The sequence below is a fragment of the Heloderma suspectum genome, chromosome 7, assembly GCF_057233095.1.
Source record: "Heloderma suspectum isolate Gila_16-S chromosome 7, 16-S_ref, whole genome shotgun sequence".
Classification (NCBI taxonomy): Eukaryota; Metazoa; Chordata; class Lepidosauria; order Squamata; family Helodermatidae; genus Heloderma; species Heloderma suspectum.
In genome coordinates, this window is record NC_139464.1 from 104,447,786 (window position 1) to 104,467,983 (window position 20,198).

Consider the following 20,198-nt stretch of genomic DNA (forward strand, 5'->3'; position numbering starts at 1 on the left):
GGCTGTGTCGTACCGAAAATGGGGCTAGGCTCCCACACCATTGAGTTAGCACCCCCACCCCCCAAAGAGGATTTTGGTTGGGTTTTAATATTCCGAAGATTACCAATGTTTCCTTTTCTGGAACACGAGTTCATCTGCAAGGCGAAGCTGCAGATGTCCTATGATACCCTAGCGGGCTGGGTTTTAGGGTCAATTTATAGGATCAATGGGTGTAGCACCACACCCAAGGGTTGGCCCTCTGATCTCTCAAGATCCCATTATCTGAATTTTTCTTATATGTGGCATCGCCCATGCAGGCCAATTCAAGGCTTAATGTCCATTCTTAACTTCCTTGCACGAAGGGCAGGCCTCTGTTCATGTCATTAAAACATAGTCCTCCCGCAATCCGAATGTAGTGGTTAAGACGCTGAACTGCAGACTGGAAGGTCGGCAGGACAGCAGTTTGAGACCCGAGTGCTGCGTGACGGAGTGAGCTCCCGTCTTCGGTCCCAACTTCTGCCAACCTAGCAGTTCGAAAGCAAGAAATTGCAAGTAGATAAATAGGTACCACCTCAGCGGGAAAGGTAACAGCGTTCCGTGCACCTCGGTGTTCAGTCATGCCAGCCACATGACCACGGAAGCGTCTTCGGACAGCGCTGGCTCTTCGGCTTAGAAACGGGGATGAGCACCGCACCCTAGAGTCGGACACGACTGGTTGGGGACACCTTTACCTTTTTAGTATTGATTTGCACTGCCCCTTGTGAAATATCTGTTTTCTCACGAAGCATATAAATGACAGGGACGCCAGGGCCAACGTTTTGTCTAATACCCGGATGCCGGCACTTCCAGAGACCATCCTAAGGGGTTCTCGCTGAGTGTCATGCATTTAGTCTCGGGTAAGCCATCGTGCACTTCATGGCTCACAGGACAAGGGCCTCCCATACCTGGGTTGTTAGGGAGCCCTGGGCTTTCGCTGTCACATTCAGCTGCAGCAGTTGTAGCCTTCCAGGTAATTTACAGTCATGTCTCCATTCCTAGGGTGTGAGACCTCACTGATTAGCATCTCTTTCTTGTCCTCGCTGTTATTTTTCCTTTAGATCAATGGAATGGACATGAACCCACGTGCGTGCATGCTCACGTATGCACACAGCACAATGTTGGGCTGGTCGGAGGGTGTATAGGTCAGGCTGTAGAGCCAAGAGCAGACTGTTCCAGTGGGCAGGTGTTAAGTGGTCTGACAGACGCAGCTTACAGTGAGGGTGCCTCTTTCCCACTCCATCATGGTTTGGTGCATGTTCCCCCCACAGTTTCTGGTGCTGCATCTTGGAGGGAACCACCTCTTTGTGTGAGAAACCAGGACCGCATCCTGTCTGCCTGGGCTGATTCCCAGGTCAGGAAATAACGAGCATTGGTCCTGCTTACTTCCTCGAATTAATTGGAGGAATGTGTGGAAGAGCCCATATGACAGTGAACCGGTAGATGGCATCTGGCTATATCAGAAAAGCAACAGGATCATCCCTCACTGGGAAATTGTTAGGATGCGGGTGGAGCTTTATAGACAGGACCTGCCCGATTTGGTAATGACAAAGTGTTGTTGGATCAGCTAAGGGGCCGGCGAGAAGTCCTTTAGCACAAGAGGGGGGAGTGCATCTAAGCAGTGGGCTTGTCACTCCCAGTGGCTGCTAGGATACAGGCTTCTGTGCATGACATACCATCCAGGACAGGACCAGGACGTCACCTGCATTTGTGGACTCCTGGCATCCCCCTTCCCCAGATATACATTATCACGCTGGAGGTTAGGGCCATTAATCCGTCCGACTGCTACTAAGCTGGCATTGAGTACTCTCAGTCTAGGAAATCTGATTTAGGACACATTCTTTCGCATTGGGGTTGCTCCTACGGCCGTGTCTTTTGGTTTTGGCACCGGATGTCACTCCTGATGGCGGCTAGGACGGGCACAGGAGAATGAGATTAGGGATGCTGAGCATGCAGAGGCACCTTATGGTGACAGGTGATGCCTGAGGCCCCCTGAACGGGTTCTGCAGCTCAGCGGGGGGATAAGGGTTGCCTGGGAGACCGACTCACCTCACTCACCTGGGTGTTTGGCAGCATTGGGAGGGGGTGACAGGGGAAGGTCTACCTCCCCCATAAGGAGCAGTCTGGAGCGGCAGCAAGGCGGACATACCACCCCTCAGGCTGGGTGTGTTTTCGCCCATAAAAGTGCCAGCTAGCCACTGGCGCAGTCAGGGCCCGTCCTAGGTTTCCCTTTGCAGATATTTCAATAAATGTGGCCCAATTTCAATCCAAGCCTTTGTTGTCTGTCTCTTCATTACCCCGTCTCCGCTCGCAAATGCCCTACCCCCACGTCCGGCTTGCCTGGCCGTGGGGGGGGGGGCGTTGCAGGCGGGTGCGGTGAGAAGACGACTCGGGATGCCATTGGGCATCCCTCTTGGTGCCACTCTAATGGGGAGGGGCCAGTGAAGCCTCTTTATGCCCCGTGCCCCTCCCAGAGCAATCTCTCGCTCGCGCAGCTTCCTCCCACCCTCCCTTAAGCAGTGTGGGTGTCAACCGGTTGCCCCTTTTGGGAGCCATGTAGGAATTTTTGGCTCACAGTCTGATTGGCGTTGACTGTGGGTCTTTTTGTCTGCTTCACACTGTTAATGGGGCAGGGCATGTCCTTTAGGTAAATAAGGTCTAATTTTCTCACTATAGGTCACATTTCAGTTGGCGGCTAGGACGGGCAAAGGAGTACGGGTGAGCATGCAGAGGTACCTTATGGCAACAGGTGATGCCTGAGGCCTCCCGAACGGGTTCTGCGGCTCGGTGGGAGGATAAGGGTTGCCTGGGAGACCGACTCACCTCACTCACCCAGGTGTTTGGCGGCACCAGGAGGGGGTGACAGGGGAAGGTCTACCTCCCCCATAAGGAGCAGTCCGGAGCAGCGGCAAGCCGACACGCCACCCCTCAGGCTGGGTGTGTTTTTGTCCATAAAAGTGCCAGCTAGCCGCTGGCGCAGTCAGGACCCGTCCTAGGTTTCCCACTTGCAGATATTTCAATAAATGTGGCCCAATTTCAGTCCAAGCCTTTGTTGTCTGTCTCTTCAATACCCCATCTCCGCTCGCAAATGAAATAATTCTGCCAGCTACCTCAGAGAGCCTTTCCATACTGCTAGGAGTCGCTGTTGCTGCATTAAGAATGTTTTAGCTTTTCAGTCAGCACTTTTCATATCTCTAGTGTGCATTTGTGTTAAGAAATGCTAATTTCTGACAAAGTCTGCCACATGAGCTGCATGCTTGATTGTTCTCTCTCTCTCTCACACACACACACGCACCACCACCACCTTTTTTTAAGTTGCAGATTCTCCTGAGCAAATCGAATTTGACCTGTGCCAGTGTGGATGGAGTTTTGGGTTTAAACCAGGGTTCAGACTCCCACTCAGTCATAAAGGAAGCTCACTGAGTATCTTTGGGCAGTCACTGACCCGTTCGCATGATCAAAACAAGCCAACCTGGCTTATTTACCTGCATGGTAGGTTAGATTGAGAATTGGGCCGGTCCACACACTCCAACAAGCCACCGTGGCTTAAATAAGCTATAGTGGCCTGTTTAAATCTGTGACACGTGCTGGGCCCCATTAGCCAAATTACCCACCCGGGTGTAGCTTGTTGTGTCATCCATACCCGAGCTGCATGGCTTGTTTGAGGGGTCAACAACATAGTATTGATATGTCCGCAGATCTTCTGTGCCTCCATTTCTACCTATGCAAATAATATTTCTTGATACATTCTGTTATTTTAGCAGCCTCTATACCTTCTAATCAGAGAAGGAGCTAGAGGTCACACATCTAGATATATCAACAGATGAGATGATTTTTGAATCAAAGGCCTTAAAATCTTGACAAGATAAAATGCAATTGGGTGTAGAAACAGAAAAGGCTGGATTTGGGAGACAGCAATGTAGCCATGTTTTCCTGCACCCAATTCTTACGAACTTTCCCTTCAGGAATGATTAACAGAATGTCCTTCAATAAGTGCCTGAAGGCCATCCTGTTCTTGATCAAAACAGCTTATGAATTCTGTCTCTATAAGATGCTCGGGTAAAAGATATTCAGAAACAAAGCATGCCCATCCAAACTAGTTATAGATTACTTTTATTTGTTACAGGACTTGAAAGTTATTCATATTCTGTCTGTGATATGCAGATCATTGTTGTTGTTCAATATGAGGGTACATAGCTACATTTTTGTCAGTAGCTTCAGTTCTGTCACAGATAACTTTTACCAGCTCTCATTAGCTTACACAGCCATTTTTGTAAGAATTATTGAGGCGATGTATGTGAAGTACTTTGAATACTTCATAGGCACTACATAAACATTAAGTATTATTACTTTCATACTATACCATGTGAAAATTGAAAAGAACTTTAGGAAATAGTGAGCTACAGCTAATGGTGGAGATGAATGTTGCATAATGTTTGTAAGAGAACGGAAAATACATTGTCCTAGCCATGGCATGGTCTGAGGGCACATGGTGTAGCATAGCCTTCCCCAACCTGGTGCCCTCCAGATGTGCTGGACTGCAACTCCCATCAGCCCCAGCCAACATGGCCAGTGGTAAGGAATACTGTGAGTTGTAATCCAAAGCAACTGGAGGGCACCAGGTGATGTAGCTTACCTGTTGAAGCTAGGGATGTCAGAGAAATCCACAACAGAATCAAATGAGTTTGGATTTCTATGACTCCAACCTGCAGATTCCATAGTGCACTGGCTTTTCCCAAGTGGCACAGATTCCGCAGACTTGCAGACCATTTTTTAAAACTTTCTGGAATATTACACAAATTTAGTTGTAGAAAAATAGGCTGAAGCATTATAATGCACATTTTGGGGGGATTTGAGCATTTGGGGGGATTTGTGCATTTTTGTGAATTTGCACACATGCGTGAATTTGCACAAATTTGGGAAACTGGAAAAAATCTGATTCTGTCAATGACTGGACGGCAGAATGAAAGGCACCTGACAATCCGCGAAATGCAGATGGAACAGATTTTACAAAATCCATACATCCCTAGTTGAAGCTTTGCAAGTCTGGGTCTGGCTAGAAGACCACTTGGAGATCGCCTGTATGCAGTTTTAAGTCCCATGAAGAAAATAAGGTAGGATGTAAAGGGAACAAATAATTGAATAATACACTGTTGGGAAGGAATCTGAGTTGCATACTGGTGGAGCCTCATTATTTGTTTAAGTGTGCGAGTTACTTACCCAGGTTTGGTTTTCTTTGGAAGGGGGACAGTGGAGGCTTGTGGCATTTTGCATGTTAAGCATGGGTGGAAGCACACAGCATGAACACCCTAGCAAACACATACAGTTACTTACAAAAACACACACGTGGCAGGCAGCACCTTAGAAGAGGCATTCCTAGTCTTTCCTCATCCCAGAGGGAATGCCTCTACTAAGATGGTGCCTACTGTGTGCATGTGATACATCAACCATGGTTTCCTTTTGGCCTGATGTGGTTAAAGGCACAGTCGGTTCTACTCCTACCTCAGTGACAGGTTTTAGAAGATGGTGTTGGGGGACGGTTGTTCTTCCCAGTGGGAACTTAACTTATGGGGTACTACAGGCATCTATTCTTACATGAAAACCCTGAGGGAGGTGGTTCAGAAGTTTGGAGTAGGTTGCCTTCAGTATACTAATGCCATTCAGCTGTTTTCCTTGGTCCGTTGAAGCAGGCTTCAAAAACCATTTTTATTCAGATTAGTTTTTGACTGTTGAATATGCCAGTTAGAGTTGTAATTACTGCTTACCACTGCTGTTTGGAATTCTTTTGTTTGTCTTCATTATTTGATAGTTTTATTGATTTTATAATTGTTGTTTTATTTTTTATTTATTAAATGTAGGAAATGCCTCATAAATTTCTCTAGGCATTTTACAACTTAAAATCACAATAAAATCAACGATACAAAACTAATAAACATTGCCAACACAGAATAAGATACAATATCAAGCATAAGATGTAAAACTAGCTTGCAGGGATTAAAATAATAAAACACAAAAATAGAAAAATTACAAATTAGAAAATTAGAGACTTTAGTTTTATTGACTATGTTGTTGTTCTCTGTCTTAGAAATGTTTTATGGAAAGGCAGGTTAACATTAAAAATAAATAAATAAAAATGTAAAGATGAAGAACACATGCTTTTTCCTCAGAATGATTGCTTTTTATTTACATACGATTTACCTAATTCATTAAGGTTTCTTGAATCAAGGTGGCATCCTTGTGCATGCATGCAGGAACTAACAAGAATAATCACAGAGATGCCAGTTTAAATACAGACAGGAAAATGTATGCAACGTTTTAAAGTCATTTTGTGTGGGTGACTAAGATGTACAGCTGTCTTTGTGTGAGCCTGGTCTAGCTACGGGCATTTCAGAGTTGTGCTGATGGAAAGATTAAAGTAACAATGTGTGTTCCAATGGCAGCGGCACCTCTTGCTTCATCAGAAGGCCACTCCTGCACAAATCGGATTATTTTATTTACTCGAAACCAGTAGAAACAATGACACTGTGGAGCTCTGAGTGGCAAACTTGCATCATTAGTGTTGCCTGAACTTTGGCCACTATAACAACCGCAGACTCACAGGAAACTGTTGACATGTCAGTGCTGCCCATGGGCTGTGAATCACCCTTTCCTATCCCTGTTGACATGCGATTTTCTGATAAGCGGAAAATGAAATGTTCCAGTCGAACAACTTTTGCCTCCTTCATTTGTTGGTGTTACTGAACTAAGGAGATAAGATGAACTGTACTGGATCAGGCCAAAGACTAACCTAGCCCAGCAATCTGTTTACTCAGCGGCCAACCAGATGCCTATGAGACGCCCACAGCAGGACATGAGCACAATAGTACCTTCCTGCTCATGTCTCCCAGCAACTGGTGTACATAGGCATACTGCCTCTGTTACTGGAAGGAGCATATAGTCACCAGGACTAGTAGCCATTGATAGCCTTTTCCTCTATGGATTTGTCTACTTCCCTTTTAAAGCCATGCAAGTTGGTGGCTATCACTACATTTTGTGGTAATGGATTATATAGCTTAACTATGCACTGCGTGAAGAAGTACTTCCTTTTATCTGTCTTCATTCAGCTTTGTGGGAAGACCCTGGCTTCTAGTATTTTGAGAGACTAGTATTATCATTTCCAGAGTCCGTATTTGTGTAATACCTTTATTAGGCCAGCTCAAAGATCACAAATAATGTGCAAGCTTTCGAGAACTCCAGGGCTCCATCTACAGGGAAATGGAATGAGAAGCACTTCCTGGTTATATCCAGATTTTCAGGAAATTGCTTTGGTCCATCAGGGGCACACAAAGCAAGAAAAGCAGAGCATACACTAGCTTTCATGGGTCACACAGCACTTGAAACCCCCATACTTTGAGGTTGGGTGGGTGGAGTAGAACTGAACATCATCAACCCTATAGGTGCTGCTCAGCGAATTTGAGAGGCTTGTTCCCTGCCCCTCTCCACACTCCCCTGCTCAGGGAAGTTTACTGGAAGCGCTGAATTAAGCCCCTGTAATTTACCCCACACCTTTCCCCTCTCATCCAGCACTGGGATATTGTGAAAGATTAAAAGATACTGCGCTTTTGTGAATGGGAAAAACAAGCTACAAATTGTGAATGCATGAAGCAGCTACTGTGCTATTGTGAATGCCTGAAATTGCACTACTGCAGTTTTCTGAATGGGGAAAACAGGCTGCAAATGGTAAATGGGTGAAGCAGCTAGTGCACGATTGTGAACTCCTAAAACAGCACCACTGTGCTCTTCTGAATGGGAAATACAGCTACATAAGGTGAATGGGGAAAGCAGCCACTGCGCTATACACTGCAATACTGTTTCAATACTTCGTTACCGTGAATGGGAAAAAGAGGCTAGATATTGTGAATGGGAACGCAGCTGTACTGCAGATGGGGAAAAAGAGGGAGTGGGGGAAAAGGGGGTGGCCCCACCACTTGGCCAGGTCACAGAAATAAGCACACCTGGGATTTAATGTGAGGGGTCGGGGCACACTGCAGTGGAACCACACAGGAGCCACATTCAAGGAAAAAAGACTCACTAAAAGGACTTTCTGAAAATACACCTTTTCCAGAGGGAAGCTGCAGGGTTGCAGCAGATTGGTGATAGCGTCATCCATCGCGAACGACCATGATGTGCTGTCACTCCACACTAAATCGGCCATGTAAATTGGGCTCATATCTCTTTACTGGGCAAAATGTTACCAAAAAAGGAGGGTGGTGGTAATGGTGGGGGAATCCAACTGTTAACTCAAAACTGTTTCCATCCTGGGCAAACCAGCCAGGTTCTTTGGTTGGTGAAAACAGAGGAACCTTTCTGGTTCACCCAGGTAGTGATAGTTTTGGGTTATCAGCTGGATTTTATACATTTATATTATCAGTAATGGAGACTCTGCAATTGTCTATTTTATTCTTCCCAGTGGAGCACTGAAACCTGGCACCATCACATCACCCAGCAGAGCCCAGTTTTAACTGTGATATTCTATGATATTCAAGCCCACCAAAGAAGGAGCAACCACAACAGCCAACTGAAGATACTCGCTGCCCATGTGGTAACAGATGTTAGGAAAATTCCCTGGTACCAGCACAAATGCTGAAAGAGATTCTCTTATAACAAGGACACTGCATCGGTACTTAAGTTATAAAGCTGTTTGCTGCAGTTTGAAAACAGCTGGCAGCAGGGGTAGGAAACTTCTGTTTTACATCCGGCCTGTGGAATCTTGGGCTCTCTCTGGGGGCTCCTCCCCCTTCCAAAGTGCTGCTTCCTGGCCTGGAGGCTACCAGGCAGTAGGGGAGGAGGAGGGGAGAGGAATCCCCTTGTTATCTCCAATCTGTGGTTGGAGATAACAAGGGGCTTCCAATTGGGAGGGGGAGTGGCACACTTGACTGGTGCTTGCAGGAGCTGCTGCAGGCACTGGTCACGCACCTCCTTTGTGTCCCATGCACTGTTGCGATTGGGCCAGTGCTTGCAGGGTGATACAAAGGGGTAGTTTTCAAAAGTTAAGATAGAGCACTTGAGAGCCCCTTCACTTACACCTCCACTCCACCCTGATCTGAAATGAAGAGGAATTTTGGCCTTGATAATACTTAGGGCTGTATTTGAACAAATGTAGATGTGTGTGTTTAATTGATCAAAGAAAAAGAACAACACAAACCTATACATGTCTCCTCAGAAGCAAGTTCCATCAAATTCATTGGGACTTGGTCCCAGGATTGCAGCCTAAAATAATTTCCACCTAATTCTAATCAAAGAGAAGGAATTGAGAATGCATTTTAGAGTGAATACATAATGTTTATATACATTTTGGTTTGCAAATCAAGAAATTTTTAGATAAAATTACAAACTTATATGAAGTTCAATACAGCATCTTACTTGTACAGTGCTGTATCAGGCCATCTTATCATTTAGATATTCTAAACTTGATTTTTCAGGTCACATACAAAAATCAGCAAACTGAGTAAATGATTACAATTAAATGGTGGTAAAGATTCAAACACTATAAAATAAACCTTGATAGGGATGCCTCATTGTTACTGCACAATCGTTTCCCATATAAAATACTTTTGAACCAATAATTTGCATATTTATAGAAGCTGCAGATAAAACAACGCTCTTTAGCTTTCTTTTTGCGTAACATACCAAAATCACTGTTTTAAATAATTTTCCAAACTTAATTTAGTTATCAGCACATACACAATTACAGATTGCTCTGTAATCTTCCATGACATACGGTACCTAAAATGTGCTGCTCTAGACACCCAGAAATGGCAGGCTATTGCCCATTTTGGCCCTGAGATCACCATGTAAAAGTTTTCCACCGCTTTATTAAAGTACAAAGTAAACCTTTAACTCCTACATTTTGTGTACTTACAGTGCAAACCTAGGCATGTTTACTCAGAAGCAAGCCCCATTGTGTTCAATTGGACTTATTCCCAGGTAAATGAGTACAGGATTATAGCCATTTTTTATTATTTTATTACTGAGGTGCAGACAGAATTTTAAAATTGTGGAGGAGAGAGAACAGTACGAATGCAACTGATTGAAAGGGGGAGTAGCATCATCTGAACATCCCTGTCACAGTGCAGTGTTAGTTACTACTACATCTCTCAGGGAGAGCTTAACATTTGCCTTGTCCCTGCCTGCTCCTTTGGGAGAACCACTTGCCAAGCTGCAAGTCACAAACCTTTAACCAGGACCAGTCTTTGAGCAGAAAATGAGTTGTTTAAGAATATAAGGAGCTGCTTTATTCTGAATCAACTCATTGGTCCATTTATCTGACTGCTGTGACTGATAGCAGATCTAAGGAAAAGTTATCTCAACACCTGAGATCCTTTAAACCAGAGGTCGGCAACACACGGCCCACTTTTTTTTTTTTAATTCATTTTTAAAAGCAGTTTTGGGGAGGTGGGGAAATGGCATCTGTAGTGGCTATGGAATGCCCGAAGGATCAAAATTAGCTTGTAAAGTTTAAACTCAATGATTGAACCTACAAAATAAGTGCTCTGCTCACTGACCTATGGCATCGCATAATCAGGGTGGCCCTCCTTTCAAATGTCCTGGTGCTTGTCCATGCGCCATTTGGGGAGTAATCCAGTTGGACAAGTTCAACTCAAACCCAAGAGTGAAGGTTCGAGGCCTACAGAGGCAAAGGGGGAAAAGGTCAGGCTTAAAGACCTGGAATTTTTTGTTGGGAGGGGGTAACCCTGAGAGGAGTAGTTTCATTTCTCCGGTTAAGTTTCTGTTTCAATACTCCACTTAAGTTTCACTTCTTCAGGTTTGAAGCAGTACTTTCGGTTTTAAGGGAGAAGAGCATATAGAGAGAGTGAGAGAGTCAGTAAGAGCAGAGACAGCCAGAGTCTGAAGTGAGAGCAGGCCGAAGAGTGAGCAGGAAGAAGCAGCTTAGAAAAGTCCAATAGCTAGTGTAAAGGAACTTGTGTTTTGCAACTTCTGTTTTCTTTTAACACCTTTTGTATCACTCAGCTCTATTGTGTAAATACCTTTAGTTGTGATTTGCTAGCTTTAAATCTACTAGTAAACTGTTGTGGTTAAAACCTGTGTCTAGAGTGTCAATCATCCCATGTCTACAGCCTAAACCCCACGTTCCTGGGAAGGGGAAGATTAAAAGGAGGCAGGTGGGACTCTTAAGGAGCCAAGAGATCCTTAAGGAGTTGTTCAGGGGGTCCAGGTCATAAGGGGAACCCTGACACCAAGTATTTGCCTTCTTCCCTTCACTCTCCCCAGTCCTGACTGCTGTAGATGCACACTCTTTCTACACTGCGCTCCCCATATCATTGCCCCCTCAATGCCATCAATACAAACATCATAATGTTCTTGTACTAAGTCTCTCCCACTTCTTCTCCGCTCCGTTCCAGTGTGACTGAGGCATGATTCACACAAAGAGCTGTATAGTGAGTTTTTGATGCAAACCACATGGAGTCTACTCCATACAGCAGGCCTTATGTTGTGTAGCCACTTATGAATTTCGCTATACAAATAGAAACCATTGTCTTAGGATTGTACAAACAGAGAGCAGACAGTGAGGTGTGCGTGCATGTTCTACAGAATTCTTGTGGTAAAATAATCTGCCTGTAGGAAACCTATGGAGGAAGATGATTGTAAATCGCCATGGTTACAGGATTTTTAATGCCTGTAACCATACAAATACTAGTAACCCAATTTGGACTCAGTGGCTCTTGATAACAGCAACTGTGATTTGGCTTATCAAATGTATATTCCTTAACTTTTGAAGCAAGTAAGCTTCCTCAGAAATATATGGCTTGTTCTCCCAGAGGAAAGTCATGTCGTTTTCAACCTGACCCAGGAAGTTATGAAAGCCCAAAGATGTTGGGGGCATTATGCCAGTCACCCATGACCCTGTTGTATTTCTTAAGCAACTGGAATGGGGGACTGTGCCTTAGCTATACTGCCATTCTAATTAGAATACTTACACAGGAGAGGCTGTTATTTGGTAGCAATCCTCTTGTGTAGCTTATTCACAATGGTGAAACTAAAAGTAAATACCCTTTGTCTGCACTCTTCCCTGTTTGGAGTAGCAGTAAAGGTTTTTTTTTCTTTTTACCTGGGTTACAGACACATATCATACTTTTTTCTTTTTTTTTAAGGCTGATTTTGGTATTTGGGATATATTTTGGGAGAAGGGATGGGCGACCTGCGTGGGGGAATGGGTGAGGAAGTCCCCTTGCTTAATGGCTCTTCTTTTGGCTTCTGTAACTTTAGGTTGCTCTTTTGGTCAGGAGTCTCAGCCTTCTTTTCTGAGGGCTTTGGTGTCATATGGTTTTCCTCCAGCTTTCTGCCACTGGTATCAGCTTCCATTTTGCTTGGATTTTGTTGACCACTGTGTATAGTAGCCGTCTCTGGTATTTCCAGTGCAACTGGATCCTTTGCTTCCAACGTGGAAGGCAAATTTGTATCTTTCCATCTTCGGGCCCCAGACTTTGAATTATATTCGTACAATTTGCCAGTGACTGTGAAAGAAACCGATAATTTTACTATTCCTTTTCATATATGAAGGGGTAAGATTATCTTTAGCCTGTCTAGCTGTGAAGCATGGCAATTCTCTAGCTAGCTGCAGAAATTAAGGCCTCTCAATTGCACCAATTTCCTGAGTTGTGAACAAGAAAGGTGCCAGAGCCATAAATAATATTTCAGCCTCAAGAGTACAGTATTTGCCACAGAAAATCTCAGCTGCCCCAGCAATTCCTATTTCTCCCACTCAAGTTTAGCCAGAAGAAGGGGGGATAAATGAGGTAATGTGCATACTCACAATGCCCCCAAATCAAGAGATAGTCAATGCACCAAGGCTTTTTGCATGACTGGTACAGCATGCAAGGAAACTACTCACGGGAGCACCTACTGGCGTATGTGAATGCATATTCTCATCCACATCAAGAAAGAGAGGGGAATGCACACCGACATCCAACTTTTGTAGGGGGTGCCAGAGATTTCATTGCACTGGATGCACAGCATTCATTTCATTGGATCTGCTGCACTTGAATGTGGACACATGAGTCTGCAAAGGCATCCATTGTCAACTTACACAAGCAGAAAGTGCCTCTTTAGATTTGCCCTTTTAGCCAGTGAGTAGCAGCATCCAGTATGGGTTTGCTCATGGGACAGCTATTCTACACATGTAGAGCTTTTCTACATGAGGCATTTATTGTGCACATGTCATTCCATACTCACGGTTGTTTGTGGATTCTTTAGACAACATTGTGACCCTCCAGTTTCACTTCTGTTTTTAAAGAGTACTTTGGGCAAGGTTTTTTAGACTAGGGAAAATGCAGTATTATTTGTGAAAGCGAAGGAAAACACTTTTTCCACTTTTGTATTTGTGCTATTCCACTATACCACAGTGCCACCTAGAAGGTATGTAGTGGAAAAGCAGGAAATGAAACAGTCTTTGTGTAGTGTTTGGATCTCAATTCTGCTATGAAAGTGACAGAGCAGATTAACAGCCAATTAACAGCCTTGTGTACAAAAGCTCATTATGGCATCATGGTTTCCATTCATTTCCTGTGTTGAAGCTCTTCAAACTTCTGATCAAATTCCAAACAAGTGCAGTTGCCTGTATTTTTTCTGACTAACACATACACACACACACACACACACACACCTTTTATATGCTGTATAAATTGTATTTTTATATTTCCATTAGATATTGGGCTTCTGTTTAGACCATTTTACTGTAGATGTAACACAAGCATACCAGTTCTAGGCTAAGAATTATAATTAATGAATTCCTTTGTTCCTTTAGTGATCTTGTTATATTATTATGTATGTTACTGTTGTTGTTGTTGCCTTTATTTTGTTAATTTTATTTTGAAATAAAGAGCCTATGGAAGGAGGAGCTGTGTTGAGTAAAAACAAATCTAATTTTTTAATTAAACAATTTAACTTATTCTCAAAAAAACTGAACTGTGAGATATACATCCCTGGTCTTATATTTACTGAACATCTTGTTCCTGATCTTTCCATATTGGTGACATATGGGGACCAGCACTCTTTTTAAAAACTAAAACTGGTAAAGGCCTTCTCAAGCAATCGTATACAGCTGCAGTACAGCGTGAAAGTGGAAGTCTCCAAAGCAACCAACTAAAGAGCTGATAGGGTTGATAAAATTTGGGAGTCTATGACTATGTATAAGCCATACATAGCAAGTGCATCAAGCAAGGAATCCTAACTTTCAGAAAGATATTGGGCTTTTATACATGCAGCATTTATTGTGCGCTCTTCATTCCCTACTCATGGTTGTTTACAGGTTCTTTAGATGATGTGACCCTCCAGTTTCACTTCTGTGTCTAAAGAGCACTTTTGGCAATTTTTTTTAGAGCAGGGAAAATGTGAAATTTGTGAAAGTGACAGAAAACATTTTTACTTGTGTATTATTGCTATTCCACAATACCACAGTACCACCTAGAGCAGTGGTTCTCAACCTTCCTAATGCCGCAACCCTTTAATACAGTTCCTCATGTTGTGGTGACCCCCAACCATAAAATTATTTTCGTTGCTACTTCATAACTGTAATTTTGCTACTGTTATGAATCATAATGTAAATATCTGATATGCAGGATGTATTTTCATTGTTACAAATTGAACATAATTAAAGCATAGTGATTAATCAACCCCCACCCAAGAAGAGACAGGGCTCCTTTAGCCCATTAACACCCCTTCACCCCTCACTGCCCAGCCCACCCCATAGGGACTAGCCTCTGCTTCCCACAACCCCACATAGGACTCCTCTCCCAGGTCGTTTTGCCCATAAACACCCCCTTCACCCCTCACTGCCCAGCCCACCCCATAAGGACAAGCCTCTGTGGCCCATGACCTCCAGGTCCTCGCCCAGCCTTCTGACCCACCCCATATGCTTTTGCGCTGCGCTCTTCTTCCACACACCCTATAGGCCTCCCTTAGCCCATATAAAAATGCCCCCTTCACACACCCCCACAGCCCAGCCCACTCCTCAGGGGCAGGCCTGTGCGTGCTGCACCCCAACCCCACAGCCCGCTTGCCCCCCGCGGAGTGCTTCGCAGCTGCCCTTCATCCCCACCTCAGGGATCCCCAAACCCACTCAGGGGCCCTGTCTCCTCCTCGCCCCACAGCACAACCCAGCCCACTCCACAGCATCAGGCCTCGGCTTCACACACCATCCTCACGACCCGCAGCGACTATCGCGGCCCATCTCCCCTCACCCTCCTGGCTTGCGGGGGCCACCCTCCGCCCACAGCAGCCAGGCCTCGGCTCCCTTCTCTCCCCACATCCCCCAATAATTCGGTGTGCAGCTCTGGACACCGTCCTTCCCTCCCGCCGTCCCTCGTATCATGGAGATCTTCCCTCGCCCGCCCATAAGCGGCGACCCTTTGGCCGCTCTGCCTCCCGCCATCTCCGATTTCTCCACACGCCATCCTTGCCTACCCCACGGCGGGCGGCCGGGCCTAGCCGGGCCTTGCAGGCGGCAGACACAGACACGCCAGCCCTGCCTGGCTCTCTCTCCGCGCTCTTACCACTTAGGCCGCCACTGCTTCAGCAGCCCCCCGGCCAGCCACACACGCTTCCTGGTCCGGCCTCCCTGGGGCGGAGCACGCCATACCCCGCCAGCCAGTCACCCCCGTAAGGGGAGCCGCCACTGTTGGCGCTGGAGCCTCTGGGCCTCCCTTCCCTCTTCGCCTCCCCTTCTCTCGCCTTCCTCACCCGGAGCCTCGCAAAGGTGCTAGATTCTATCTAGCATATCTGCATGTGGGCGGACCCGCCTGGAGACGGATAGAGGAGCGGTGTCTTGGTTCCTAAGACCATCAGAAACATGTGTTTTCCGATGGTCTTAGGCATCCCCTGTGAAAGGGTCGTTCGACCCCCAAAGGAGTCGCGACCCACAGGTTGAGAACCGCTGACCTAGAAGTTATGTACTGGAAAAGCAGAAAAAGAAACGCTCCTGGTGTAGTGCTCGGATCTCCATTCTGCGACAAAATTAAAAGCAGATACAGTGGATTAACAGCCTCGTGTAGAACAGCCCATACAGTCTTTAAGACCACTGCTGGATATGGGCAGACATGATTTATGACTTTAATGCAGTTGCTAATACAATGGTATGACTTCCCTATTGTTTAAAATTATGCAATTGATACTTGCCTGTCTCACTGTAATTCAATTTAACCTCTTTCTTTTCAAACCAAAATTTTATCTTCCCACCCACCGACCCTCATTAGTAATAGCAATACCTGGGTCTCTTGCTTCCCCATCAAAAACAGGGTTTATGTTTGTCATCTCCTAGGGCGAGAAACAAAGCATTAAATCAATACCTTTAGTTAAAGAAGGAGCAGAAAGGTTGACATGTATGGAATGAAGTAGATTTTTATTACCCGCACGTTGCATTCTAGCAATGCAAGTTTAATCAAAATTGCCAACAAAACCATTGCTGCTTAGGGTGTTGCTGCTTAATACTCATGGGAGGATTAAATATGGCTGGTATTCTAAGACCTCCAGCATGTGATCAGGAGGGGATCATAACTAAAAGAAGTGAGATTTGGGAGTTTCTTACTATAAGTGTGCAGAGGTATTTCTTAGAGTTTCTGCAGTGATATAAATAAACCCCTTATGATTTCTCTATCTGGTAACAAATGTCTGTCTTTTATAATGGAAATAATCAGCATATTACATCCATGCCGGGCATTGAGCAAGGAGCTAAATGGGGACTGTCGAGATGCCCAGCTGCCCAGAAGACCACTGCAACACCCCAACATATGCTTGCCACCCCCTTTTAATTCACCCTTACTCCTGAGAGGCACTCCAAGAGTTGCAAATTAATTTTCCACCTGGGACAACTAACTCCTCTGCAACGGCTAAGTGTTTTCAGCCTGTTTTCCCCTTATCTCCCTTTGGTCAAAGTGTGTAGCATGAAATTGTGGTCTGGCACATAAGGGAAAGATCCTTGACTTGGTGAATGCCTAATCAACCCCTCAAATTCCAAATTAAAGAAGCTTTATGGAGATGGGAGAAAACCTAGGGATGGGTTGCAAGAGAAAACAGCTAGGTAACATAAAAAGAAACAAAACTGTTCATTCTCTCAGTAACCTACTCTAGACAATCTTAAAGAGGAATCTCAGGCTTACTTGTGAGGAGCAAGGATTACCCATGAAGTTCAGTAGGTGACAAATATTCATAGGGAATAATCCCTACTTTTAACCCTATAGAATCAGGGGAGGGGATGTGACAGAAGAGGTGGATCCTCCAAATACGTAAAGCCATGTGAGCTTAGGCACACCTGTGGGGGCAGATGTTTGACACTTGGAACATGGCATGTCCAACACAGAGGCAAAGGAGCACCTGGGGAGATGGGCCACTGGCACTTTTCAACCATCCAGGAAGGTGGAAGTAAAAACTAACAACGGGGAGAGATTTCCAATCTACTCTTGGTAAACAAGAACCACTTGACAGGGCAGTGGTGGGGTGGGGGAAATTCCATTCTGTGTACATGGAGAATGCTTGGAATATGACAGGTAGGTTGCTATACAATGTGGAAGCTAGGCCATTGCGCCACATATATTGTTCTGTTTGTGTTTTGTGGATTTATTTTTTTTTAAGAGACGGGATTTTTATTTTTAGGCCTTTTCCCACAGGGGCCAGCTGAAACAAAGCTTACAAACTAGCCACTTTGAGAGCCCAAAGGAGCCTTGATATCTCCAGTAAATGTAACCTAGAATGTACAACATAGTACTCTTGAATGGGGTTTTTACTTCTGATGAAAAAGGGATGTTGCACTGAATGGGCCTTTGGTCAGATCTAGCAGGCCTCTTCTTATGTTCATAGGGTCTATCCATTGCTCTTATGTGTATCTTAAATATTAAGTGCAAATTAGGGCCAGCTACGTTTTGCAACCTCTTCATGGATCACTGCCTTGTTGTGGCGAAGGGGCTTGCATAACTCAGTGAAGCCATAAACTAGGCCGTGCAGGGCCACCCAAGATGGACAGGTCATGGCGAAGAGTCCTGACAAAATGTGGTCCACTGGAGAAGGAAATGGCAACCCACTCCAGTATTCTTGCCAAGAAAACCCCATGGAACATATCACAAGGCTAAAAAATATGACGCCAGAAGATGAGCCCCTCAGGTCAGAAGGTGTCCAATATACTACTGGGGAAGAGCAGAGGGTATTTCCAAGTAGCACCAGAAAGAGTGAAGCGGCTGGGCCAAAGCCGAAAGGACACTCAGCTGTGGATGTGTCTGGTGGTGAAAAGAAAGACCGATGCTGTAAAGAACAACATTGTTTAGGAACCTGGAATGTAAGATCAATGAATCAAGGTAAGCTGGAGGTGGTCAAACATGAGACAGCAAGATTGAACATCGACATCTTGGGCATCAGCGAACTAAAATGGAAAAGCATGGCAAATTTAATTCAGGTGACCATTATATCTACTACTGTGGGCAAGAATCCCTTAGAAGAAATGGAGTAGCACTCATAGTCAATAAAAGGGTGGGAAAAGCAGTACTGGGGTACAATCTCAAAAATGATAGAATGATCTCAGTACGAATCCAAGGCAAACCATTCAACATCACAGTAATTCAAGTCTATGCCCCAACCACTGAGGCCGAAGAAGCTGAGGTTGATCAGTTCTATGAAGACCTACACCTTCTAGAACTAACACCAAAAAAAGATGTCCTTTTCATCATAGGGGATTGGAATGCTAAAGTAGGAAGTCAAGAAATAACTGGGATAACAGGCAAGCATGGCCTTGGGGTACAAAATGAAGCAGGACAAAGGCTAATAGAGTTTTGCCAAGAGAACACGCTGATCATAGCAAACACTCTTTTCCAAAAGCACAAGAGGCGACTCTACACATGGACATCACCAGGTGGTCAATATTGAAATCAGATTGATTATGTCCTTTGCAGCCAAAGATGGAGAAGCTATATACAGTCAGTAAAAACAAAACCCGGAGCTGACTGTGGCTCAGATCATGAGCTTCTTATTGCAAAATTTTGGCTTAAATTAAGAACGTAGGGAAAACCACTAAACCATTTAGTTATGATCTAAATCATATCCCTTATGAATATACAGTGGAGGTGATGAATACATTTAAGGGATTAGACCTGATAGACAGAGTGCCTGAGGAACTATGGACGGAGGTCCGTAACATTGTTCAGAAGGCAGCAACTCAATCCATCCCAAAGAAAAAGAAATGCAAGAAAGCAAAGTGGCTGTCTGATGAGGCTTTACAAGTAGCTGAGGAAAGAAGGGAAGTGAAAAGCAAGGGAGAAAGGGGAAGATATATCCAACTGAACGCAGAGTTCCAGAGAATAGCAAGGAGAGACAAGAAGGCCTTCTTAAATGAACAATGCAAAGAAATTGAGGAAAACAATAGAATGGGAAAGACTAGAGATCTCTTCAAGAAAATTGGAGATCTCAAGGGAACGTTTTGTGCAAAGACGGGCATGATAAAGGACAAAGAAGGCGGGGACCTAACAGAAGCAGATGAGATTAAGAAGAGGTGGAAAGAATACACAGAAGAACTATACAGGAAAGAGCTTAATAGCCATGATAGTATGGTCACTGAACTTGAGCCCAACATCCTAGAGAGTGAAGTCAAGTGGGTCTTAGGAAGCATTAGTAACAACAAAGCTAGCGGAGATGACAGTATTCCAGCTGAGCTATTTACAATCCTAAAAGATGATGCTGTTAAAGTGCTGCACTCAATATGCCAACAAATTTGGAACACTCAACAGTGGCCACAAGACTGGAAAAGGTCAGTTTACATTCCAACTCCAAAGAAAGGCAATGCCAAAGAGTGTTCAAACTACCGTACAATTGCGCTCATTTCACATGCCAGCAAGGTTATGCTCAAAATCCTACAAGCTAGGCTTCAGCAGTATGTGAACCGAGAACTACCGGAAGTACAAGCTGGGTTTCGAAGAGGCAGAGGAACTAGAGATCAAATCACCAACATTCACTGGATCATGGAGAAAGCAAGAGAATTCCAGAAAAATGTCTATTTCTGCTTCATTGACTACACTAAAGCCTTTGATTGTGTGGATCACAACAAACTGTGGCAAATTCTGAAAGAGATGGGAGTACCAGACCACCTTACCTGTCTCCTGAGAAACCTGTATGAGGGTCAAGAAGCAACAGTAAGAACCGGACATGGA

The 20,198-nt window shown here is 44.7% G+C and overlaps 1 protein-coding gene across 1 annotated transcript in view; it reads right to left on the bottom strand.

Annotated features, from left to right (window-relative positions):
* Positions 1–9,320: 9,320 nt before the first annotated feature.
* The window catches only part of CDHR3 (cadherin related family member 3), a 106,618-nt gene continuing 95,740 nt past the window's right edge, over positions 9,321–20,198 (bottom strand). The window contains exons 18-19 of the mRNA XM_084811445.1: positions 16,278–16,326; positions 9,321–12,530 (exon numbers count right to left, since the gene is read on the bottom strand). Coding sequence (XP_084667571.1) covers positions 12,163–12,530; positions 16,278–16,326 — 417 coding nt within the window. The 3' untranslated portion in view covers positions 9,321–12,162. The remainder of the gene's footprint in view (positions 12,531–16,277; positions 16,327–20,198) is intronic.